The following is a 19,983-nucleotide window of genomic DNA, read 5'->3' on the forward strand; positions in this document are numbered from 1 at the left end:
ATGTTCAATCAATAAACATTTATTGTATGCATGTGTATGTATGTGTTGCATATTACATTTTCTGGTGTTTGCTGTTTTATAATACAAAGCAATATATTTACCGTAACTGCTGTAGTTATATACCATTTAAAAAAATTAATAAAATTAATAAAATACTTGTGCTGTCTGAAGTTGTATTGTGGTACAGAACCAATGGATCTGTGTAATGTGTTTTAGCTAAACAAAAACGGTTCCTAAAATCAGTACAGCTGTGTTTTTGATCTGCTTATGCAGTGTTCAAAATGCTGTATAAAAAAAATAACTTGGATTTGAATGTTCAAGCTGTTCCACATTTATATTGATTTCCCTCTTGTGTAATCCAAACACTTCAGCCGTGAATATAAGCACGGTACTGAATCATTTCTCGCCGCAGTGAAATATTGACTATGTTCCCTTGTCCTCCCGCAGGAGTCTGGCTTGAGCCTCCTGATGGTCGCGGTGCGAGAGAGCCGTCTGTCTATCGTTGACAGGTTGCTGGAGCTGGGTGTCAATCCAAGTGACAAAACGAAGGTAGGAGTTTCCCAGCGTCTGGAGTCATGTCTCAACTTAAATAACTCCCACTCCTGTGAGACAAAACCAGAACACGTCACTCAACGCAGATGTTGTTCATTAGGAGCAGGCAATTAAGCTTTTTAATGGAAAAGGTTCAGTGGTTTTGAAGTTATTAAATAACACTAGATTTTCTGAAGCGAAGCTGCTAGGGTGTTTGCTATGTTAAAAGGTCACCCAAGAAAGAAAATTAGCTGAAGTTGTACTCACTCTCAGGCCGTCCAAAATGTACATGAGTTTGTGTCTTTATCTAAAGAGATTTGGTGAAATGTAGCATTATATCGCTTTTGCAACAGTGAATGGGTGCCGTCAGAATCAAAATCAAAACAGCTGATTAAAAACCGCACAATAATCCACACCAATCCAGTCCATTAGTTAATGTCTTGTGAAACAAAAAGCTGCATGTTAGTACAAAACAATAAACAAATCCATCATTAACTTAAAACTGATTGCTTCCAGCTGATATATGACTCTTCTATTCATAATAAAAAAAAAGGCTTTGAATCAGGAGAGAAATATGCACAGATCAAACACTGTTTACAAGTGAAAACAGTTCAAAACAAATACTTGGATGGATTTTGATGTAAGAGTCAACAGGAGATTGACTTTTTACTGGAGGAAGTGTTATTATGGCTTCACAAGATGTTAATACATGAACTGGATTTCTGTGGATGTTTTTAATAAGCTGTGTGGACTCTCATTCTGACGGCACCCATTCACTCTAGAGGATCCATTGCTGAGCAAGTGATGTAATGCTGAATCTCTCCAAATCTGATAAAAGAACAAACTCACCTACGTTTTGCATGACCTAAGGATATGGAAATTTTCAGCAGTTCCACATTTTGGGGGAACTATTCCTTTTCCTCATTTTAGGTGTTTGCTCAAATCACAATTTATTGTCTTATTAATTTTTTATGCGGTCATGGAATCTGACACATAAAGCGTGTGATGTTTTAGCTGTACTACAGTAAGTAGGTGTCAGTATCTGAGTTTTACAGCTCAGTGGACGCCTCGTGAGTTATTGTCACTCTGTGGTCACTCAGAAGACTGAATCTAACAGGAAAAATAAAGAGGTGACGAAACTTGGAATTGGACATTTGTGTGAGGGTAAGTGGGCGAGAGAGTTTTACAGCAAATCTGTCCGCCTGTTCAACATGTGCTGCTCTTCCAAAAACATCAGCCTTTTCAGTGTGATTGTGTATATAGAGAAATTAATACTTTTGTTCATCACAAACACATTGAATTGATCAAAAGTGACATTTATAATGTCACAAACGATTTCTATTTCAGTTAAATGCTGTTATTTTGAACCTTCCATTAATCAAAGAATCCTGAACAGTATAATTTTTTAACCATTTCCACAGAAATATAAAGCAGCACAGCTGTTTTCAGCATGATAATAATCAGAAATGTTTATTGAACAGCAAATCAGCATATTAGAATGATTTCTGAAGATCATGTGACACTGAAGGCTGGAGTAATGATGCTGAAAATACAGCGCTGCATCACAGAAATAAATAAAATCTTACAGTATATTCACTTGAAAACAACTATTTTAAATTATAATAATATTTCACAATATTATTACTGTATTACTATATTTTTTAACAAATAAATGCAGCCTTGGTGAGCAGAAGAGACTTTTTTGAAATGTTCCAATCGCAGTCTGATTATGAGCAAAAGCTTTACTATTAGTTAAAAAACAAATGAGTTTTTATCTCCTTTTTATAAGGACAGAGCTTAAGCAATGTTTCCATTTGTTCTCAAATTGAATTTCATTGCTGTCTAGGAGAAACAATTGGTATCACTTGAATAAATCTTATTTCCTAATGGGAAAAAAAAGACGTTTCAGTTCAGAGGAAAATGTAATTGAAGAAATGCCTGTCTTTGTGATGATAAACCATAGTGCTGAATCTATTTCTGTTATTACACAGTTATTACTGTGAAGTAATGCGGTATGATGTGAGTGTCACAGTGAGAACTGTTTCTCATGGCTGTACTGTGGTTAGTTTATTTATTGTTGGGTGTTTTTACTTGTTGGTCTTCATCTGTGGTGACTTTTACTAGCTATATTTCTGCATATCCAAAGGGAACACGCAGTAAAGAAAATGTGGTGTACGATTTACTTTAAACCGTTTTCACTTGGAAATTGCTAGTAAATTGAATAAATAATTACAAAGGAATGGTAAGTAACACATTTAATTAAATTTGAAATTGAAGTAAAAAAGTGATTTTCTTGCTAAGTGTATTGGCGTAAAAAGTTACAACTTAGAAAAAAGTACAGTGTATAATTTATTTTTAGGTATAAATTTGTCCAAAACCTTGTTGTGATTAATCTTAAAATGTAATCAGATTATGTAATTATGTTATGTAACAAAATGCTGCATAAAAGTTGTGACATTTCTTTAAAAAAGTATTAATCATTTTATTAAATTAAACACTAAAGTTTGAAATATAAATAATTAAATAGTATTTAGTTTAAATTAATTTATTTCTGTGTAAATTTTCTAGAATGTCGTGGATGAATAGTGAGTGATTTCTAGATGTCAGTGTTGTTTGGCTGAAATTTAGTTTCCACTTCTTGTTTTTGTTTTTTGGCACTTTGCTGAGCTGCATTTTAATTTTATGTTGTTTTGTTTCGTAGCTCACTGGCACTTTCGCCGTCCATCACTTGTGTTTCAGGGGACGAGTGGAAATGATTTATGACAAGTTGTTTGTCTGTACTCGAGGTTCTCCAAAACCCATGAGGTCTGGATTCAGCCCATCGCCCAGTTTCCCATCGCGTCTATTGATTTACCCTATACATTTCTGCTGATGTAAATACTAGTTTTGGACACCGTGTGGTGAAAGATGCTTGAATAAATAATCCATGGGATGTGGGATCTTTCAGTCGCTTGCCAGTTATCTTTCAAAACTGGTTGGTTCAAAATCTGCAGAAGTTTAGTGGTGGAAACCTCACTGGGACTAGAAGTGATTCACTTAGAAATTCCTCAGCGTAATATATTCCATCCATCTTTGGACGTGTCTGGAATGCTCTTTACCGTGTGTTCATGAAGTTTAGGGGTTTGGAGAAGCACACATAGTTTTTTTCAGGTGCGTAGAGCTGGGATCTGGTGTCTTTGGCACGCTGTGGTTTAAGCCAGGGAAGATTAGTGAACAAAAGAGATTCTTTACTGTCTGCATTTGGACGTCAAGGAAAGTATGAGGTACATTATTAAAACAGCATTCTCCAAATTACGTCTTTATACATGTTCCATTTGACATAACTGCCCTAGTTTCTGCACAATTGGCATCGACTAATAAAACTAGTTGCTACAGTAGGACACATAGGTCAGTCTCAGGCTGTGCTTTAAAACCTAGTGAACCTTCTTACTGTCTAGTGTTAGTTAGTCATCATCAACTGAATTGGAAACTCAATTGATTTGAAACACTCTACATGTTGCAGACAGCAAGTCCTCGAGGCTAAACAATACAGTAAAAGCAGTAATAATGTGAAATATTACCATTTCAGATAACTGTTTTCTATTGTAATATGTGACCTTGGGGCACAAAAGCAGTCTTAAGCCTCTGGGGTATATTTGTAGCAATAGACAAAAATACAATGTATAGGTCAAAATGATAAATTTTTCTTGTATGTCAAAAATCATTAGGATATTATGTAAAGATCATTTTCCATAAAGAAATTTTGTAAATTTCCTACTGTAAATATATAAAAACTTAATTTTCGTTTAGTAATATGCATTGCTAAGAACTTAATTTGGGCAAAAATGTGATTTTCTCAGTATTTAGATTTTTTTGCACCGTCAGATTCCAGATTTCCAAATAGTTGTATCTCGGCCAAATGTTAATGATACATCAATGGAAAGCGTATTTATTCAGCTTCCATGTGATGCATGAATCTCAATTTCGAAATATTGACACTTAAGAAGTTTTTGTGGTCCAGGGTCACATATATTTAAATGGGAGGGACCATGCTGTTTCATGCATTCAAGGTTGTTTGCACTGTTAAAGAGTTGGGTTCTCATGCTAAGAATAGACAAAGGTTCAAAAAACTATCTGAACATATGACGTAGTATTTCTGTGGCAAAAGTCTTACTTCCGGGTTCGTATAAGTTTCAGAGAGTTTTTTTTTCGATCGTGGCCCTACATGACATAGATGAGGGTGGAACTCCTTATATGGTCATTTCTCCCAGGAAAACGAGCCTGCGCAAGCATTGACCAGAGCAAGAGCAAGATCTGTTAAACAAAGAGATTAAAATGTATACAAAAAAGTATTTTGATTCCTTTTATATTATTAATAATAAAAAGGCAAACATTTTATTACTTTCTCATTTGCTGTCAGCATCCAGCAAATGCACATTTATATAATTTAAATGAACTTCTTGTGAGTTCTTGTGAAGTGCAATGTGACCTGCCTGATCGCGTGTACTCTGCATGACTTTCGGTCCATACGAATGGAATGTTTTTGACATTAAATTTGTGGTTTTAAATTATGCTGCTTTTTATGCATTTGCCCACTGTCATATTCCTATCATTTTCAATGTGTGCTGTATGTAAAATGAGTATTACCTTGGCTTTATTTGAGAATATCTCTTTCTGTGTTTTTAGGCCCAAACTACTTCTGCCACAGTTCAGTTACACCATGCAAACTCTCCTGAAAATATCTGGAATCTTGGTGATGTTTTTTGATACAATGTTTCAGCCCAGTGATAGTCATAATAGTGCTAACGGTTGTGTTTCTGTTGTTTTCTTTGTGGTTCACCACGCTATAATGTTACAGTAGCATTAGCATGTTCCCTACTGTAAGCAGCTGAAATTGCAATCCTGGTTAACATTTCTCTTCTGACAGGATGGCACAGTTATTTCCAATACCAAAAATGACTTACAATAAATGTGAATTCACCAACCGCCTGTTTCAGAGAATTAATATTAATGTCTAACTGTGGTAATGTGGGTGCAAACTATCTATTCGGTTGTAGCCTGGTATTTTGTGCTTTTTTCTGAAGTGGTGACTGCTTACAACCTTTTCCCCTTTGCTCACAAACTTACGAGATCTGTGGTCATTCGGTAACTCTTGGCGATCCGGCTGGAATGTCTGTCCAGCTGTGCATGTGTGTAAAGGCCATTCACTTAACCATTGGAGTCAAGCTGTGTCAGTGACTAAAAGCTTCTGTCGTGAAATGTCCTTGGATAACCTCTACAAGCATTATAGTCTTCCACTTCACTGTCTGAGACACAGACTCCTGTGGAAACAGACCGTGAGGTCAGTAGCGCACAGGACTAAACGTCATCCATTTACACTTTGAAGTCAGTATCAGAGATGATCAATGCATTTAATTTTCTCTTAATTTTTCTCTATATTCTTCTAACTTTCAAACAGTCATAAGCTATACACTACAGGTCAAACATTTGAGATTGCTAAGTTTTTAAATGTTTTTTGGAAAGTTCTGTTCACCAGAGTCTGTGATTAAAAATATATTTTTTTTAATTTAAAAAAAGGTTTCTGTATATTGTAAATTGTAATTTATTCCTGTGATGCGCATCTGAATTTTTTTTAGCATATTCCTCCAGTCTTCAGTGTCACATGATCTTCAGAAATCATTTTATTATGCTGATTTGCTGCTCAAGAAACATTTCTAATTATTATCAGTAGGGCCGGGACTTTAACGCGTTAATTGAGATTAATTAATTACACAAAAAATAACGCGTTAACTAAGATTAATTAATTACAGAAAAAAAATTCCCGCATTTTTAATAACTTATCTTTGCACCGCGGAACGTTTCTCACTGGATGAGTTTCGGCGGGACCGATTATACTGAAGCACCAACTAGCGTTCGCATATCACCGCAGGCGTAGCACATCGAGCCTCAAGCATCACCTCAACGCAAAACATATAGCAGCTAGCGTGGACTTTACACTTTATGTTGAACTATGTATTATTTTGTTGGTGCAACAGAATATGTTGAACTGTTTTGGCCAAGGTTATTGAGAGTTGGACTTAGTATGTTATGGCCTCTGAAGCAACAGAGAGATGTTTTCTAATAGTCAGTGTTTCCAATGTTTTATATATATATATATATATATATATATATAAGCTTCCTGAATTTCTGGAATGTACTATTTCTAAATTGTTTCTAAATATGCTATTGCTACACTTAATGGCAAAAATTGCACTGGTCTGCTAGACTTGGTTGAACAAAAATAAACAATATTTTGTTGCTTAAGCTTATGTATTCAGTCATTATTCAATGGTATACTATAAATCCATGTGAAAAAAAATTACTTCTCACTGTTCTCAGATCAAATATTTATAAGCGATTAAAATGCGATTAATTTCGATTAATTAATTACAAAGCCTCTAATTAATTAGATTAATTTTTTTTTATCGAGTCCCGGCCCTAATTATCAGTGTTGAAACAGTTGCTTCATATCTGTGTAGGAAAAAAATGTTTAATATGGAGAGTCCCAAAAACATAAAAATTTTCCCGGTCGCATTGTATTTGACCGGTAGTGTGTTTTATAGATATATTATACCTTTTTGTATTAAAATGTATATTAAACTGAAGAAAAATAGAAGTAACTTTAAAAGGGATGCATCCTGACAGACATTTTGAGCGTAGAACACAACTAGTGACTACTTGCAATTAAATATTTTACACTCTTTAATGTGTTTTAATGATATGTTATGTATTTTTGTTGTAGGAATTAGTTCATTTTGATGTTGTTTTTATTGACCAGGATGGCAGATCAGCGTTACACATCGCTGCAGCTCATTCCAAAGACGAGATCGTCAAACTACTGGCCAAAAAAACTGATCCCAATTTACCAGCAGGGGTGAGCTGTTCAGTTCACTTTATCTTCATATAATCATAATCGGCTAATATTGAGATTGAGTTTAATGTTTACATGCATTGATTATTTAATTGCATTAAACATTTAACTAAAAGTCAATCAAACGTCTGTTTCGTACTTTTTAATCACACATTTTGTTCTGTTGCACATTTTTTTATAATGTAAATCACATTGTATAACAGTAGAACAGACTTTAATTCCTTAATTACATTGACCTCTGAATGCATTTTGTGTGTAAATCTTATACTCCATGTATTTCAAAGAACAGCTCACATTGATTTCACTGAATTCTCATTCATGTTTAGCCCAGTGATCAGTTGCCCCTGCACTACGCAGTGTCTCGAGCGACCGGAGGACTCGGAGTCGTGCAGACTCTGCTCAAGTTCAGCAGCAAAGATGCTCGTCTTATTCCAGACAAGGTACAAAAGCATTGATCACGCTTATTGATTAATTATATGAGAAAAATGTGTCCTCCAGAAGCTTGCGTTCTGCAAGTGAACCCCGCTTTATGGTCCCAACGCAAAGTGCACAAAATCACTTTCACCTTAAAGGTCTTTTGTCAACAGTCTCCTCTGTGTCTCTCCACATCAGTCAAACTGCCTACGCTCTTCTGTGTCCGCCGTGCCACAAGGATGTGCTGTTTTCTTTCAAATCAAAGCATAAATACACCTAGAAACGTCCATGTGCATCTACCTCTGCTGTCTACTTGTTTTCTTTTTCATCTCTTTTTTTTTATACAATAATCAACCCTCTTACAGTAGCACTCTTTGTCCTATTTCTATTCCATCTACTTGTTTTCTTTTATTTATAAAAAATATAAAACTTGACCCTCTCACACTAGCGTTCTTTATGCTTTTTGTAGTTTATCTACTTGTTATAAAAAAATATTGAAAATATTGCACCGCATTAGACTATCCGGGATTTGTCCCAGCACTTATATTTGTCCCATACACTCATATTATTGCTCTTTTGTTGGTTTTGATTGCATCTATTGCCCTTATTTTGACTAATGATTAGTCAACTATTATGGGGCGGCCCTAGATAAAAGCATCTACTAAATTAATAAATGTAAATGTAACAATTATAATTAGTTTATTAAAACTAGGATACTCACTACAGTGGCCAGAAAATGTGGTGTTGTCATATGAATGTAATTATTGGATTCAGCTAAGAAATAGATCTTCTTCACTACAAGATCAAATGTTCCCTACCATTTTCCTCTCTTTCCAGGATGGCTGTCTTCCACTGCTGCTGGCTGTTGAAGCTGGGAATACTGTGACTGTTCGGGAACTCCTTTCCGGCCAATCCGAGCCGCAGCTCAGGGCCATGAAGACAGTAAGCGTCCCATGACCTTCAAAACCTGAAGATTACATTCATACAATCGAATCAAGTTATTTAAGTCAAATATGTAACTGAAATGCAAAACACCTTTTAACATTATTTTCGAATGCCATTTGTGACGTTAACATGTTCTCAGTTTTATCATAACGTAGTGTAATTTAGGATTAATCAAGTGAAAAAGTTCTGAATAGGAAACCCTGATCATAAAAGTTTGACCACATTTGTTGATTTAGTTGGGTTTGTGTAATCAGTGGAAATTTAGCGCTCATCTCTTACTCAAAACAAAGCTCTCTAGTTCTTAAATAGGTCAGTTTACTTTTCTTTGTCTAGATCTATTAAGTGTTTTTTAACTAATTTAAAAAAATGTTGGACATCCTCATTTGCCTTTGACCTGGAATACATTTACATTTAGCAGACGCATTCATCCACTGAGTCAGAGGAACATGGGAATATCAAACCAGTGTTATTTTAGTGTCATAAATATGCTATTAGAGTTGTTCACTGATGAGAACAGAACACTGTTTAGAGTCCCAGCCTCAGAGGAGACAACAGAGCAGTGGATTTATTGAGTTATTTACTGTATATTACACTGCTTTCACACACTTCTAATATAATATTTCTTTCCCAACTGTTGACCTTCAAAAAACATAACTATTTTTGTAACCTGTGTGTTTTTAACATAAACGTGTGTATTTGACAGTTTAAGTGCAATTAGATATGAACGATATCTTAGTTTAGTACTCACATGCTGTGAACTGTGCACATGCTTCAGATGTGTGCGCTCAGAAAACCGTACACCTGAAGATTAAACTAATATGGTTTATAACGCATGATTTCAGTGCGTTAGACATGATAATCTAAACCAAGCAAATGTTTTTGTCAGAGTATCTGAGGTATGAGCTGTAAAGGCACAGCCCTTTTCTGTTTGGGGACCAGCAGTTCTTTTGCATTTAAAGATACAGAGCATTTCTGTTTCCAATCAAAACAGGAATTTTCACATTTTGACACATTTTGCGGACACCTGAGACTTACTTTACACATTCTAAAAAGGGGCATAATGAGTCTCCTTTAACCTTTATTTTATATATTAATATATATATATAATATGGTTTTAATTTGGTTTATAATTATAACCCTCATTGAAACTCAGAATCAATACCACTATAGTCTCCGAATCATGATTGGCCGTTGTTTTGAAACCTTATTTTGCATCTCAGCATGATGTATCTGTTTTATATTCTGATGGTTGAATTGTGTTTCCAGGCAAACGGCGACACTGCGCTTCACATCTGCTGCAGACGGAAAGATGTTGAGATGGCCAAAGTCCTGGTGGATTTTGGGGCAAATCCGGATTCTCAGAATGTAAGAATCTCTCTCTCACACACACACACACACACACACACAACAAGCAAAGACATGCTCAAAGGGCTTCTCTGTTGTTGATTTGTCTGGTCCTATGAGTCTGTGTCCTGTTGACCATTGACCTTTGATTGATGGACAGATGATTTCACCAAACCTGTTGAACATCAAGGCTTTCAGAGATGCTTTCCAGTTTAAAGATGTTCTGAGATCTGTTTAGTTTGAGTAATGGTTCACATCAGGCCAATAGCGAAATAATACTCTGTAACATAGTTTTTGTTCATTTTGAAATATGTTATTTTTATATTTTACAGTATGTTTTCACTTTAGTTTCAGTTTGTATTTGTTTTTATATTTTATACATATAATATATATATATATTTTTTTTTTTTTTTTTTTTTTTTTTTTAGTTTTATATTTCAGTTAATGTATATTTATTTCCATTATCAAAAAAAAAAATGTTTTTTTTTTGTTTAAGTTAAACTTAGGAAAGGCAAGAGTATTTTTTTCCGTGTTACTGATTAAATTGAACTTTTGGATAAGTCATTAGCCTGAGTATTCACATACTTTTGAATGGAAACATTATAATTTGTGTTTTAGCAGATTACGCTTGTCTAATGATGTGTCTTAATTGAAGATTAGATCAAGTCTAGACATTATTTTCCTTTAGTTTCTGTTATACATGTTAGCTTGTGCAGTAGCCACCGTTATGATAGTCGATTAAACCCAATGTGAGAGCCAGGAACAGAATAAAAGAACAGATTGGGTCCCACTGAGAGCTTTAATAAGAACAGACACAAGGCAATGGCCAGAATGGACAGTAATGAACAGAAGTGAGATAATGGATTTCAGAGGCCTTTTGAGGAAGGAAAAGGCAGATTTTGTACCCAAGGGACATGTTGACATTTTTTGGCCCCTTTTGATGGCTCACCAATTCGGTCTCCCTGTTAATGGTGCTTTCCCCCCAGGAAAAGGAAGGAAGGGGAAGAAAATATCAAAAACATCTTTGAAAATTATCTTTGTGTAAATGGAGATAGACTGTGTGATTGCTGATCACTTTAGCCACATCCTGTGCAGATAACATGTTATTTTACTATTAGTTATATGCAATTGTAGTCATTTATTTATTAAAAATTTAATTACTTGTTTTTACACAAGTTTTTTTTCTTTTAATTTATTCATGGGCTTTATAGTGTTATTAAAGTTTACTACTTTAAAATACAACAAAATAAATACAAAAACTTCTGCTAGTTGTCCAGGAAACCTTTCATTTAGTTTAATTTGATGTACTAAATTGATGTTTTAGTTGTATTATACTGTATTATTGTGCGTTACAGTCATTTTGAGTGATTTTATTAAGTACCTTTAGTTTCTAGTAACCAGGAATTATTTATTAAAAATCATTTAAATTATTTGTAATTTGATTAAAAATAGTAATACAAAAATTAATTTATAATAAATTTTAAATAATTATTAAAATGACAATTAATAAATATAATTGTAATTTTATTACAGCTGGCTCTATTCCTGTAACAAGGAGTCAGAGGCGTTCGGAGCCATGTGCAGAACTTCATTCAGAGAATGGTCGGACAGGCATAAATCAGGAACGGCGTCAGGTATTTTAGGGGTAACCAGAATCGAAAACAGAACCAAGCAGAGATCGGGGCAGGCAGCAGAGAATCAGAGTCGAAATACACAATCGAAGATCAGACACAGGAATATCAAACACAAGGGAAAGTGCTCGGAAATGCTAGACCGGCTAAACAAGACTTTGCAGTGAGTGAAAGTGATTGTGGTGCTTATATGTGTGTAAATGAGGTGCAGGTGTGGCAAGGAAATTGGCTGATGAATGAGGTGCAGGTGTGGCAAGGTGATTGTGATGCAGTGACTCAAGGGAGATGTAGTTCGGGTGTGGTGCAACAGTATGAGAGGTGCTAGTGTCCAAGTGATGATATTGGTGGTTGATGGGTGGAATGGTCCTGAGTGGAGTACCCTCTACTGAAGAAATTTTGATTACTTTGATGAATTACCTAGAATTACATTAACGTTTTAAAATAGTATTTTTGTTTTTATAATTATTACAATTCTAGGATAAAAATCTTTGAAGGATGAAAACTGCTCATTTGATAAGCCCAGAAGTGAAACTGAGTTACGCACAAAAATCTTCATCCTTGAACTGCCAGGAAAGAAGCCAAACTACAGTCAGTGAGTGTTACCTTTAAAGTCTGTTTTGACAGCTGGGATTGTTTCTGGAGCGCTCTGGAGTTTTCTGTGAGGCTTGGAAACGAGTGAAGAGTGAGTTTGAGGGTGGATGGAGGAAAATGTTTGTCCTGTTAAAGGTCAGGGATGGACGAACAGACAGCTCGTATGGAAGATTATTTGCATCATAATATTGAACTAAATCCACACAATAAACTTTTACTGAAATAAAAGATAAAAATCTTATTTTATTCCAGATAACTCTCCAGGCAACATTGATGTATATGAATGTAATAAAAAAACTGAACAACAAAGTTACCAAAATTGTAGTAAAAATTTAAATGCAAACAAAAAAATGTAAAACCAAAAACTACTTCAAAATATTAATAAAAACAAAAATAGTATCCCAATGAGACCAACATAAAAAAAAATGTTGCCTAGATAACTTACTAAAATAAATGTAATAATATAAATGATAATAACCCTGGTTGAGACAAAAGCACGGAGAAAGCACAGACTGAGTTTCAGATTCACGTTTAAGTGCTTTCTGATCAGTTATTCATCATTCATTAGAGAGTGTCTGAGTGCTTCATAAGGGGGACACAAACATACACACACACACACATTTACATTTTATTAACATTTAGTCATTTAGCAGGCACTTTTATCCAAAGTGTCTTCCAAATGAGGACAAAAGATGCAATAGAGTAACAATAGAGCAATAAAGTCCCAGTTAGTCTAATGCAGTTCACGCTGCGAGATTATATATATATATATATATATATAGAGAGAGAGAGAGAGAGAGAGAGAGAGAGAGAGAAAGAGAATGCAAGTGTTATGGGGTCATTTTAAATATAAATAAACAATTTGAAAGAATAGAAATAGAATAGAGTTCTAGTGTAAGAGGGTCTATTTTTCAAATGTATAAAAAAAAGTTGAAAGAAAAGAAATACATTTACATGTAGTAATTTAGCAGTCACTTTTATCAAAAGCGACTTACGAATGAGGACAATGGAAGCAAACAAAAACAACAAAAGAGTAATATGCAAGTGCTATAACAAAAATCTCAGTTAGCATAAAGCTGCGGTCACACTAGACTTTTCCTTCCATTGACTTCCATTCATACACATGCAAATATGTCAGACCACAAACGCAGGCCCGTGCAACGATATTTGGCATTTCACTCCGTGGCAAAATTCAAGCTTGGTGAACTCTGGCCTGTGAATTCGCATCACGTTATACTCTGTGACCAACGGCAGATCGATACGTCACAGCTTCACCTCTCATCTGAATGAAAAGAACATACATTTAAAACTGCAGTGCTGCAGGAACGTGGAGTAGACTGTATGCTTTTACATTTTATACACACACACACCAAAACAAGTAAAAATAGAAAAAATAGAAAGCTAGTGTTTTTTTTTTAAATAAAAAATAAGACAAATAGATGAAGTAGAATTAAAATAGAATAGAAAGTTCTATAGTTAGAGGGTCAAATAAAGATGGAACAGATGTGTTTTTAGTCATGTTAAGTGTTGGAGGTTCAATTGTAGATGGAAGTGATGTCAATGTGATTTTGTGTCTCTTTGGGATGGCACTATAATATTTAGTCCACTTGCAGAACGCAAGCTTCTAGAGGCACAGAAGTCTGAAGCAGGAAATATATGTAAAGGGGTTTAAAGCCAGTGTTAGTTTTGTAGGCAAACATTAATGCTTTTTTTATGCAACAGCTTTTGGTAACCTGGAAAGCAATGAGAAGAAACTGAGGTTTGCTAATAACATACGAGTCAATGTTGTGCTGCTGTTTGAAATACAAACATTGTGTTTCCATTCCTGTCTGATTTCTCAAACTGGAAAGGACAGAGTGGTATTGAGCTGATTACCCATCATGCCCTGTTTGTTTACAGAATGAATGGCAGACTCCTCTGCACATCGCTGCTCTGGAAGGAGACGAGAACATGCTGAAGTTTTTATTCCACTGCAAAGCCAGTCCCAACATCTTAGACAAGGTGACACTGAAAACATTGTATTGTGTTCATAAATTACTGAACAGTCAATTCAGTAATAAAGCCTGGCTGTTTATGTAGAAGGATTCCCAAATGTTTTTTGATCTCTTTTGATCTATTTATTAATATTATATATATTTTTTAAAAGAATAGACCGCTCTAGATAAAAAATAAGAGACCTCTTTAAAATTCTCTAGATTTAATGGATATGATAGGTATGGGTTTGAGTAAAATGTGAATATTTGTTTCATTTTATAGGGGTCTGATAACATTTCTTCCAAATTTCAAATAGAAATATTTAATTTAGAGCATTGTTATTACATACATGACAATTGGGTAAAATAACAAATGTGTTCATTTGTTGTGATTAAAAATCAAGGTTATTCCCCCAAATACTGTTTTCTTAACTCTTCTTTAGTTAAAACAGGGGTATACTAAACATGCTAGGAAACATGGCAACTTTCTGTTTTAGTTTTTTTGACAAAATGTCAAAAAATTATTTAAATGACAACATATTTATTTAACATTTGGAAGAAATTTCATCAGTTGTCTGATGAATAAAATAAAAATTATGTTTTACTCAAACACATAACTATAAATTGTAAATCCAGAGAAACTGAGAATTTTCAAGTGATCTCTTAAATGTTTTCCAGAGCTGAATATAATATTTTTATATTATAATATATATATAATTTAATTAAGTTTAGGGATTTATGTACTTTTATTATTTATTTTTATACTGTTTTAAGTATTGTTTTATGTCTAAATACATTCAAGTTGCCTTCAGGAAATTCAATTGTAACAAACTGAACTCAATTTTAAGCTACAATTCCAAAAAAGTAAGCATATAAAATAGTTCTTATGTAAATATTATAATTTTTTTTTCAGTAAGTTGTTTCATTTTTATTTTGCAGTTGACATAATTGTAAAATTTTTAGTAAGCATTTTATTTGTAATGTTATTTATCATGCATTTTCCTTTTACATATATGTCATTTAGATAATTTTCATTGTTTTATTTTATTTTTTAATATTACATTTTTGTGATTGATTGAGTTCATTTTGATTTATTATTTTTTATTTTTTAAGTATTTTATTTCATAAAGTTTTATTAATGTTTATTTTTTATATAGATTTACTGTATACATTTAATTTGTATTATATTTATTTTAATATTTTATGTGATATTTTAAGAAAGTGTTTTATTTATTTTTTTAAATGGAATTTTTAGATATTTTTACAATTTGAATTAATTTTAAATTAGTGTTTTATTGTTTTTTTTGTTGTTGTTTTCATTGTTTAATTATGTTTTCATGTCTCCGTTGTTGTTGTTTTTTCAAATCAGTTTTTCTCCTCTGTTTCAGATGGACAGATCTCCTCTCCACATCGCCGCAGAGCGGGGACACACCAGTGCAGTCGAAATCCTCACCGAGAAGTTCAAGTCCTGTGTGTTAGCAAGAACAAAGGTGATCTGCTTTCAAATCATTTATTATTCCTTAAATGGAAAAATAAAGTCTTAATTAAGTTTAAAATTGATCAATTGAAAACAGACACAAATGAGTCAATCCTCTTTAACGTAAAAGTGTACCAAGATATAAAATGATGGAGGAACGTCTCATATTATTTGATGAGAAATATTTGAATCCACTTTGAGATCTCTGAGTGCAAATTTAAGCACAATGTTGTGTTCTGTGAAGATGTTTCTAATGAATCTCCCGTATGATCTTGTACAGGACGGCAACACACTTTTGCACATCGCGTCTCAATGTGGTCACCCTGAAACCGCTCTCATGCTACTGAGGAAAGGCGTCTCGCTGCACATGCCCAACAAGGTCCTCAACACATCTGTCAAATTAGTTTAGAAGTAGACTGATTATTACAAGTTTGAAGATTGGATTAGATCTTGAAAATAGTTTGTTCAAAAGAAGAGAAAGGTTTCCGAAGGTTTCTTTAGGTTTTGATTCTGGATCAGACCTTCAGTATTTGTTGTTCAAAACTTGTTTGACAAGAAAATACAATTGCTTTAATATTTCATGTTTCATACAGTGTTAACGTGCAGTTTCTTTGTAGTAATTTCCGAATTTACTAGCAATTTCTGAATGAAAATTGTTTAAAAAATGTAAATACTATTTGATTTTTTAAATTTATTTTTATTTATATTATATTATTTAATAATATTTCGAATTGGTGGATTCAGGGATTTTAGGAACAGAATGAAATTTTGCAAACAAGAATTACAGTGATAAAGTAGATAAGGAAGAAAATAGAAAACATTTTTAATAATAATCCCCCAAACAACTGTCAATATCAAGCAAAAAAAAATTGTATATTTAATTCTAAAAAATATAAATAAAAAATTAAAATAAACAAAAGTTATTCAAAGTCCAGTTTAAATTGAAATTTAAATATATTTTAATATATATTACATTAAATTTATTGTAATCGCTATATATTAATTACAGTGACACAGTGAGACAGTCAATTGTGGTTTCTTACAATTGCATGTATATTTGTTAATTTTTCTTTATTTGTTGTGGGTCAGATAATAAATCTCACTGTTTAAAGGAACTGAAAATAGTAGGGTATATTTATATGATTTTATTGTGCTGTTTCTGTCAAATAAAATCAGTTAATGTGGCATAATGCTGATTGTTCTGCAATTCCAGTAGCTTATATTTTGATATGTAACCCTATTTAAAGCTCTGCTAATCCAAATTTGATCATCTGAAATCATATTTTTGGATCAGAATGATGCGATCCAATGCTGCTTTGAAAAATTCTCATTAGTTGCATTAGAGATTTGCATTATATATTTTTGCAATGTTTAGTGCATGATATACTTTGCGCTAAACTGAATTCCTTGCATTATAGGACTTCCAAATCCAGAGGAAACCCTAATATCTTGTTTGATTTTATAACTATATAGATCTTGTTTTCAGGATTGGTTGTGTCTAATCGTTTTTCTGTAATGTGTTCTTGTGTGTGGTTGGGTGTTGTGTGATGTTGTGCAGTCAGGGGCGGTTTGTCTTCACGCCGCGGCTAAGAGAGGACACACGGCTGTAGTGAAGGCTCTGCTCCAGAAGGGGGCGCATGTGGACTCCACGGCTAAAGACGGACAGACGGCGCTTCACATGGCGGTGGAGAGCTGCAAGCCACAGGTGGTGCAGATGCTGCTGGGATTCGGGGCAAATGTGCAGCTCAGAGGAGGAAAGGTAAAAACATACCTGTACGGATCTGATTTATCATGAAGACATTTCCAGAAGAGTTCAGAGAGGAGTTATATAAAACAATCATAACCAAATTTAAATAAAAAGAGGCAATGCTTTACAATAAGTACTCATTAGGTCAAACTATAACTATAACAATGATACATTTGTAGCAGTACATTTGTTACAGTATCTATATATTAACTGTTCATTATTAGTTCGCATAGGCACTGATCCATTAAATAATATTAACAAATACAGCTTGATTTTAATAGTGCAATAGTCAGGTTTATTATTTAGTTAGTTGTTAATACAGCATTTCTCATGTTAATTTAGTTTAACTACTAAAATAACTAAAACTTAAACTGAAATAAAAATAAATAAACATTTTGTAGACACATTAAGAAAAAACATACTACACTAAAAAACCACTAAACAACCAAACCATAAAAATAATTCCCGTTACTTGAAATAAAATATAATATTAATCAATTAAATAAAAATATATATTTGTTTTATTTCAGGTAGTTGAGCAACATTTCTCACTGAAATACAAATTAAACACTATTTAAACGTTATAAAAATGTAGTAAAGCAATTCAAATTTTGTTAAATATTAACAGATATAAAATAAAATATATTTTTAAAAATACGTACTAAATAACAACCAATTACTGAAACTAAATAAAAATGTAAAATTTAAAATATATATTTTTTTTAGTACAAAACAAAATTACTAAAACAAAACAAAAAGAAAAACAGAAACTATAAAAAGAAAAGCTAATTAAAAACATCAATAAAACATAATAGTATCTCAGTGATTCTTAAATAGCACTGTTACTTGTAAATATTGAAATTAAAATCAACTGAAATTAATTCACTTTAGAAGTGTCATTGCCATTAAACCTTATTGTAAAATGTTATAGAATAATTATTTTCGCATAGGGAGCTTTCATTTCAGGTCCAGTAAAGTTAAGGCTGTATCAATCTGCAAAAAATAAGTGAAAAAAAATTGCTCAGTGTAAAAAAAAAACAAAAAAAAACCTCCAGGATGCAATATCAGTTTATGAAATTTGACAGCGAATGCAAGCAAACTCTTGATTGATGTGTGTGTCCTCTTTGAAGGCGCAGGAGACCCCTCTGCACATCGCAGCGAGAGTGAAGGAAGGTGAACGAGTGGCTGAGATGCTTCTGAAGAGCGGAGCCGATGTGAACGCAGAGCAGCAGGTGGGCGTCACTGGTTCAGTGTGTAACGAAGGAAAACCTGCCGTTAAAAGCGTGTTTCCTTCTCTGATCAGAACGGAGAGACCGCTATGCATGTAGCCGCGCGTCACGGCGCTCTGCAGATGATACGAGCGCTGATCCAGGAGGCTGGAGACATGACCTGGAAGTCTAAGGTACTTTATTATACATCTGAAAAATAACTGCATCTCAAGGTGAGACACAAAAACAACAAAAAATTCAGGAATAAATAATGCAATTTTATTATCTTATATCTTATATTGCTTCTAATCGTAATATTACTTATTAATATTTAATCATGTTAAAAGTGTATTAGAATTTAAAAAAATAATAATAATTAAACAAGATTAATAAATGCTGGAAAAGTACTGTTCATTGTTTATGTTAACAGTTGCATTAACTGATGTTTCTTAGCATGTGTATAATAAAAATGTAGAACAATGTAAATATTAAATAATATTTTGTACTCCAAATATAAACAAAATATATTGTAAACAAAATATAAAGAATATATATATTCTCCCCAACTTTAAAAAAGCTATAAGATTTATTTATTGATTAATTAATTTATTTATTTTAAATGTCCTGTTTGAAATGTCTTTCAATTTTATATTTTTGTATTAAATACTGTGTATGGTATTTATATTTATCAATTAAATGTCCACTTTTACAAAAAACATACTAAAATGTATTATTTATATGTTTATCTATTATTTAATGAAATGCCTTCAATGCAAAAGTTATTATATTTTGTTTCATGCATTCTATGCTTTGTATTTTTTATGTATTTTATTCAAACCCCAACTTTAAAAAAGCCATACTAAGATTTATTTATTTATTTGTTTGTTTGTTTAAAATGTCTTGTTTGAAAGGTATGTATATTTTGTGTTGTATTCTGTATGTTGTTTATATTTGTATTTATCAGCTCAACCCCCATTTTCTTTTCATGCATACTAAGATTAATTTATGTATTTGCATTTTCACCCTTTAGGTCTTCTCTTGTAGCAGATTAAATTTATTTGCAATATCAATATTATCTCAATCTGTATCTGTGTGTTGAGGTTGGTGAAAGCCCTCTCCACGTTGCGGTGCGTCACTGTCACGCTCGTGTGGTGGAGGAGGTTTTAAACTCTCTGAGCAATGAGAGAAGCCGTCAGGAGGCGGAGCTCTGTGTGCGTGAAGGGAACCAGGTCA

At 33.2% G+C, this 19,983-nt stretch overlaps 1 protein-coding gene across 1 annotated transcript in view; it reads left to right on the plus strand.

Moving 5' to 3' along the window:
- LOC127979150 (serine/threonine-protein phosphatase 6 regulatory ankyrin repeat subunit A) overlaps positions 1–19,983 on the plus strand; it is a 35,503-nt gene that overhangs the window by 921 nt on the left and 14,599 nt on the right. Inside the window, exons 2-13 of the mRNA XM_052584363.1 lie at positions 448–549; positions 7,328–7,423; positions 7,747–7,860; positions 8,672–8,776; positions 10,046–10,144; positions 14,245–14,346; positions 15,707–15,808; positions 16,076–16,174; positions 17,354–17,554; positions 18,673–18,774; positions 18,846–18,944; positions 19,851–19,979. Coding sequence (XP_052440323.1) covers positions 448–549; positions 7,328–7,423; positions 7,747–7,860; positions 8,672–8,776; positions 10,046–10,144; positions 14,245–14,346; positions 15,707–15,808; positions 16,076–16,174; positions 17,354–17,554; positions 18,673–18,774; positions 18,846–18,944; positions 19,851–19,979 — 1,350 coding nt within the window. The remainder of the gene's footprint in view (positions 1–447; positions 550–7,327; positions 7,424–7,746; positions 7,861–8,671; positions 8,777–10,045; positions 10,145–14,244; positions 14,347–15,706; positions 15,809–16,075; positions 16,175–17,353; positions 17,555–18,672; positions 18,775–18,845; positions 18,945–19,850; positions 19,980–19,983) is intronic.

The sequence above is a fragment of the Carassius gibelio genome, chromosome B19, assembly GCF_023724105.1.
Source record: "Carassius gibelio isolate Cgi1373 ecotype wild population from Czech Republic chromosome B19, carGib1.2-hapl.c, whole genome shotgun sequence".
NCBI classification, from domain to species: Eukaryota; Metazoa; Chordata; class Actinopteri; order Cypriniformes; family Cyprinidae; genus Carassius; species Carassius gibelio.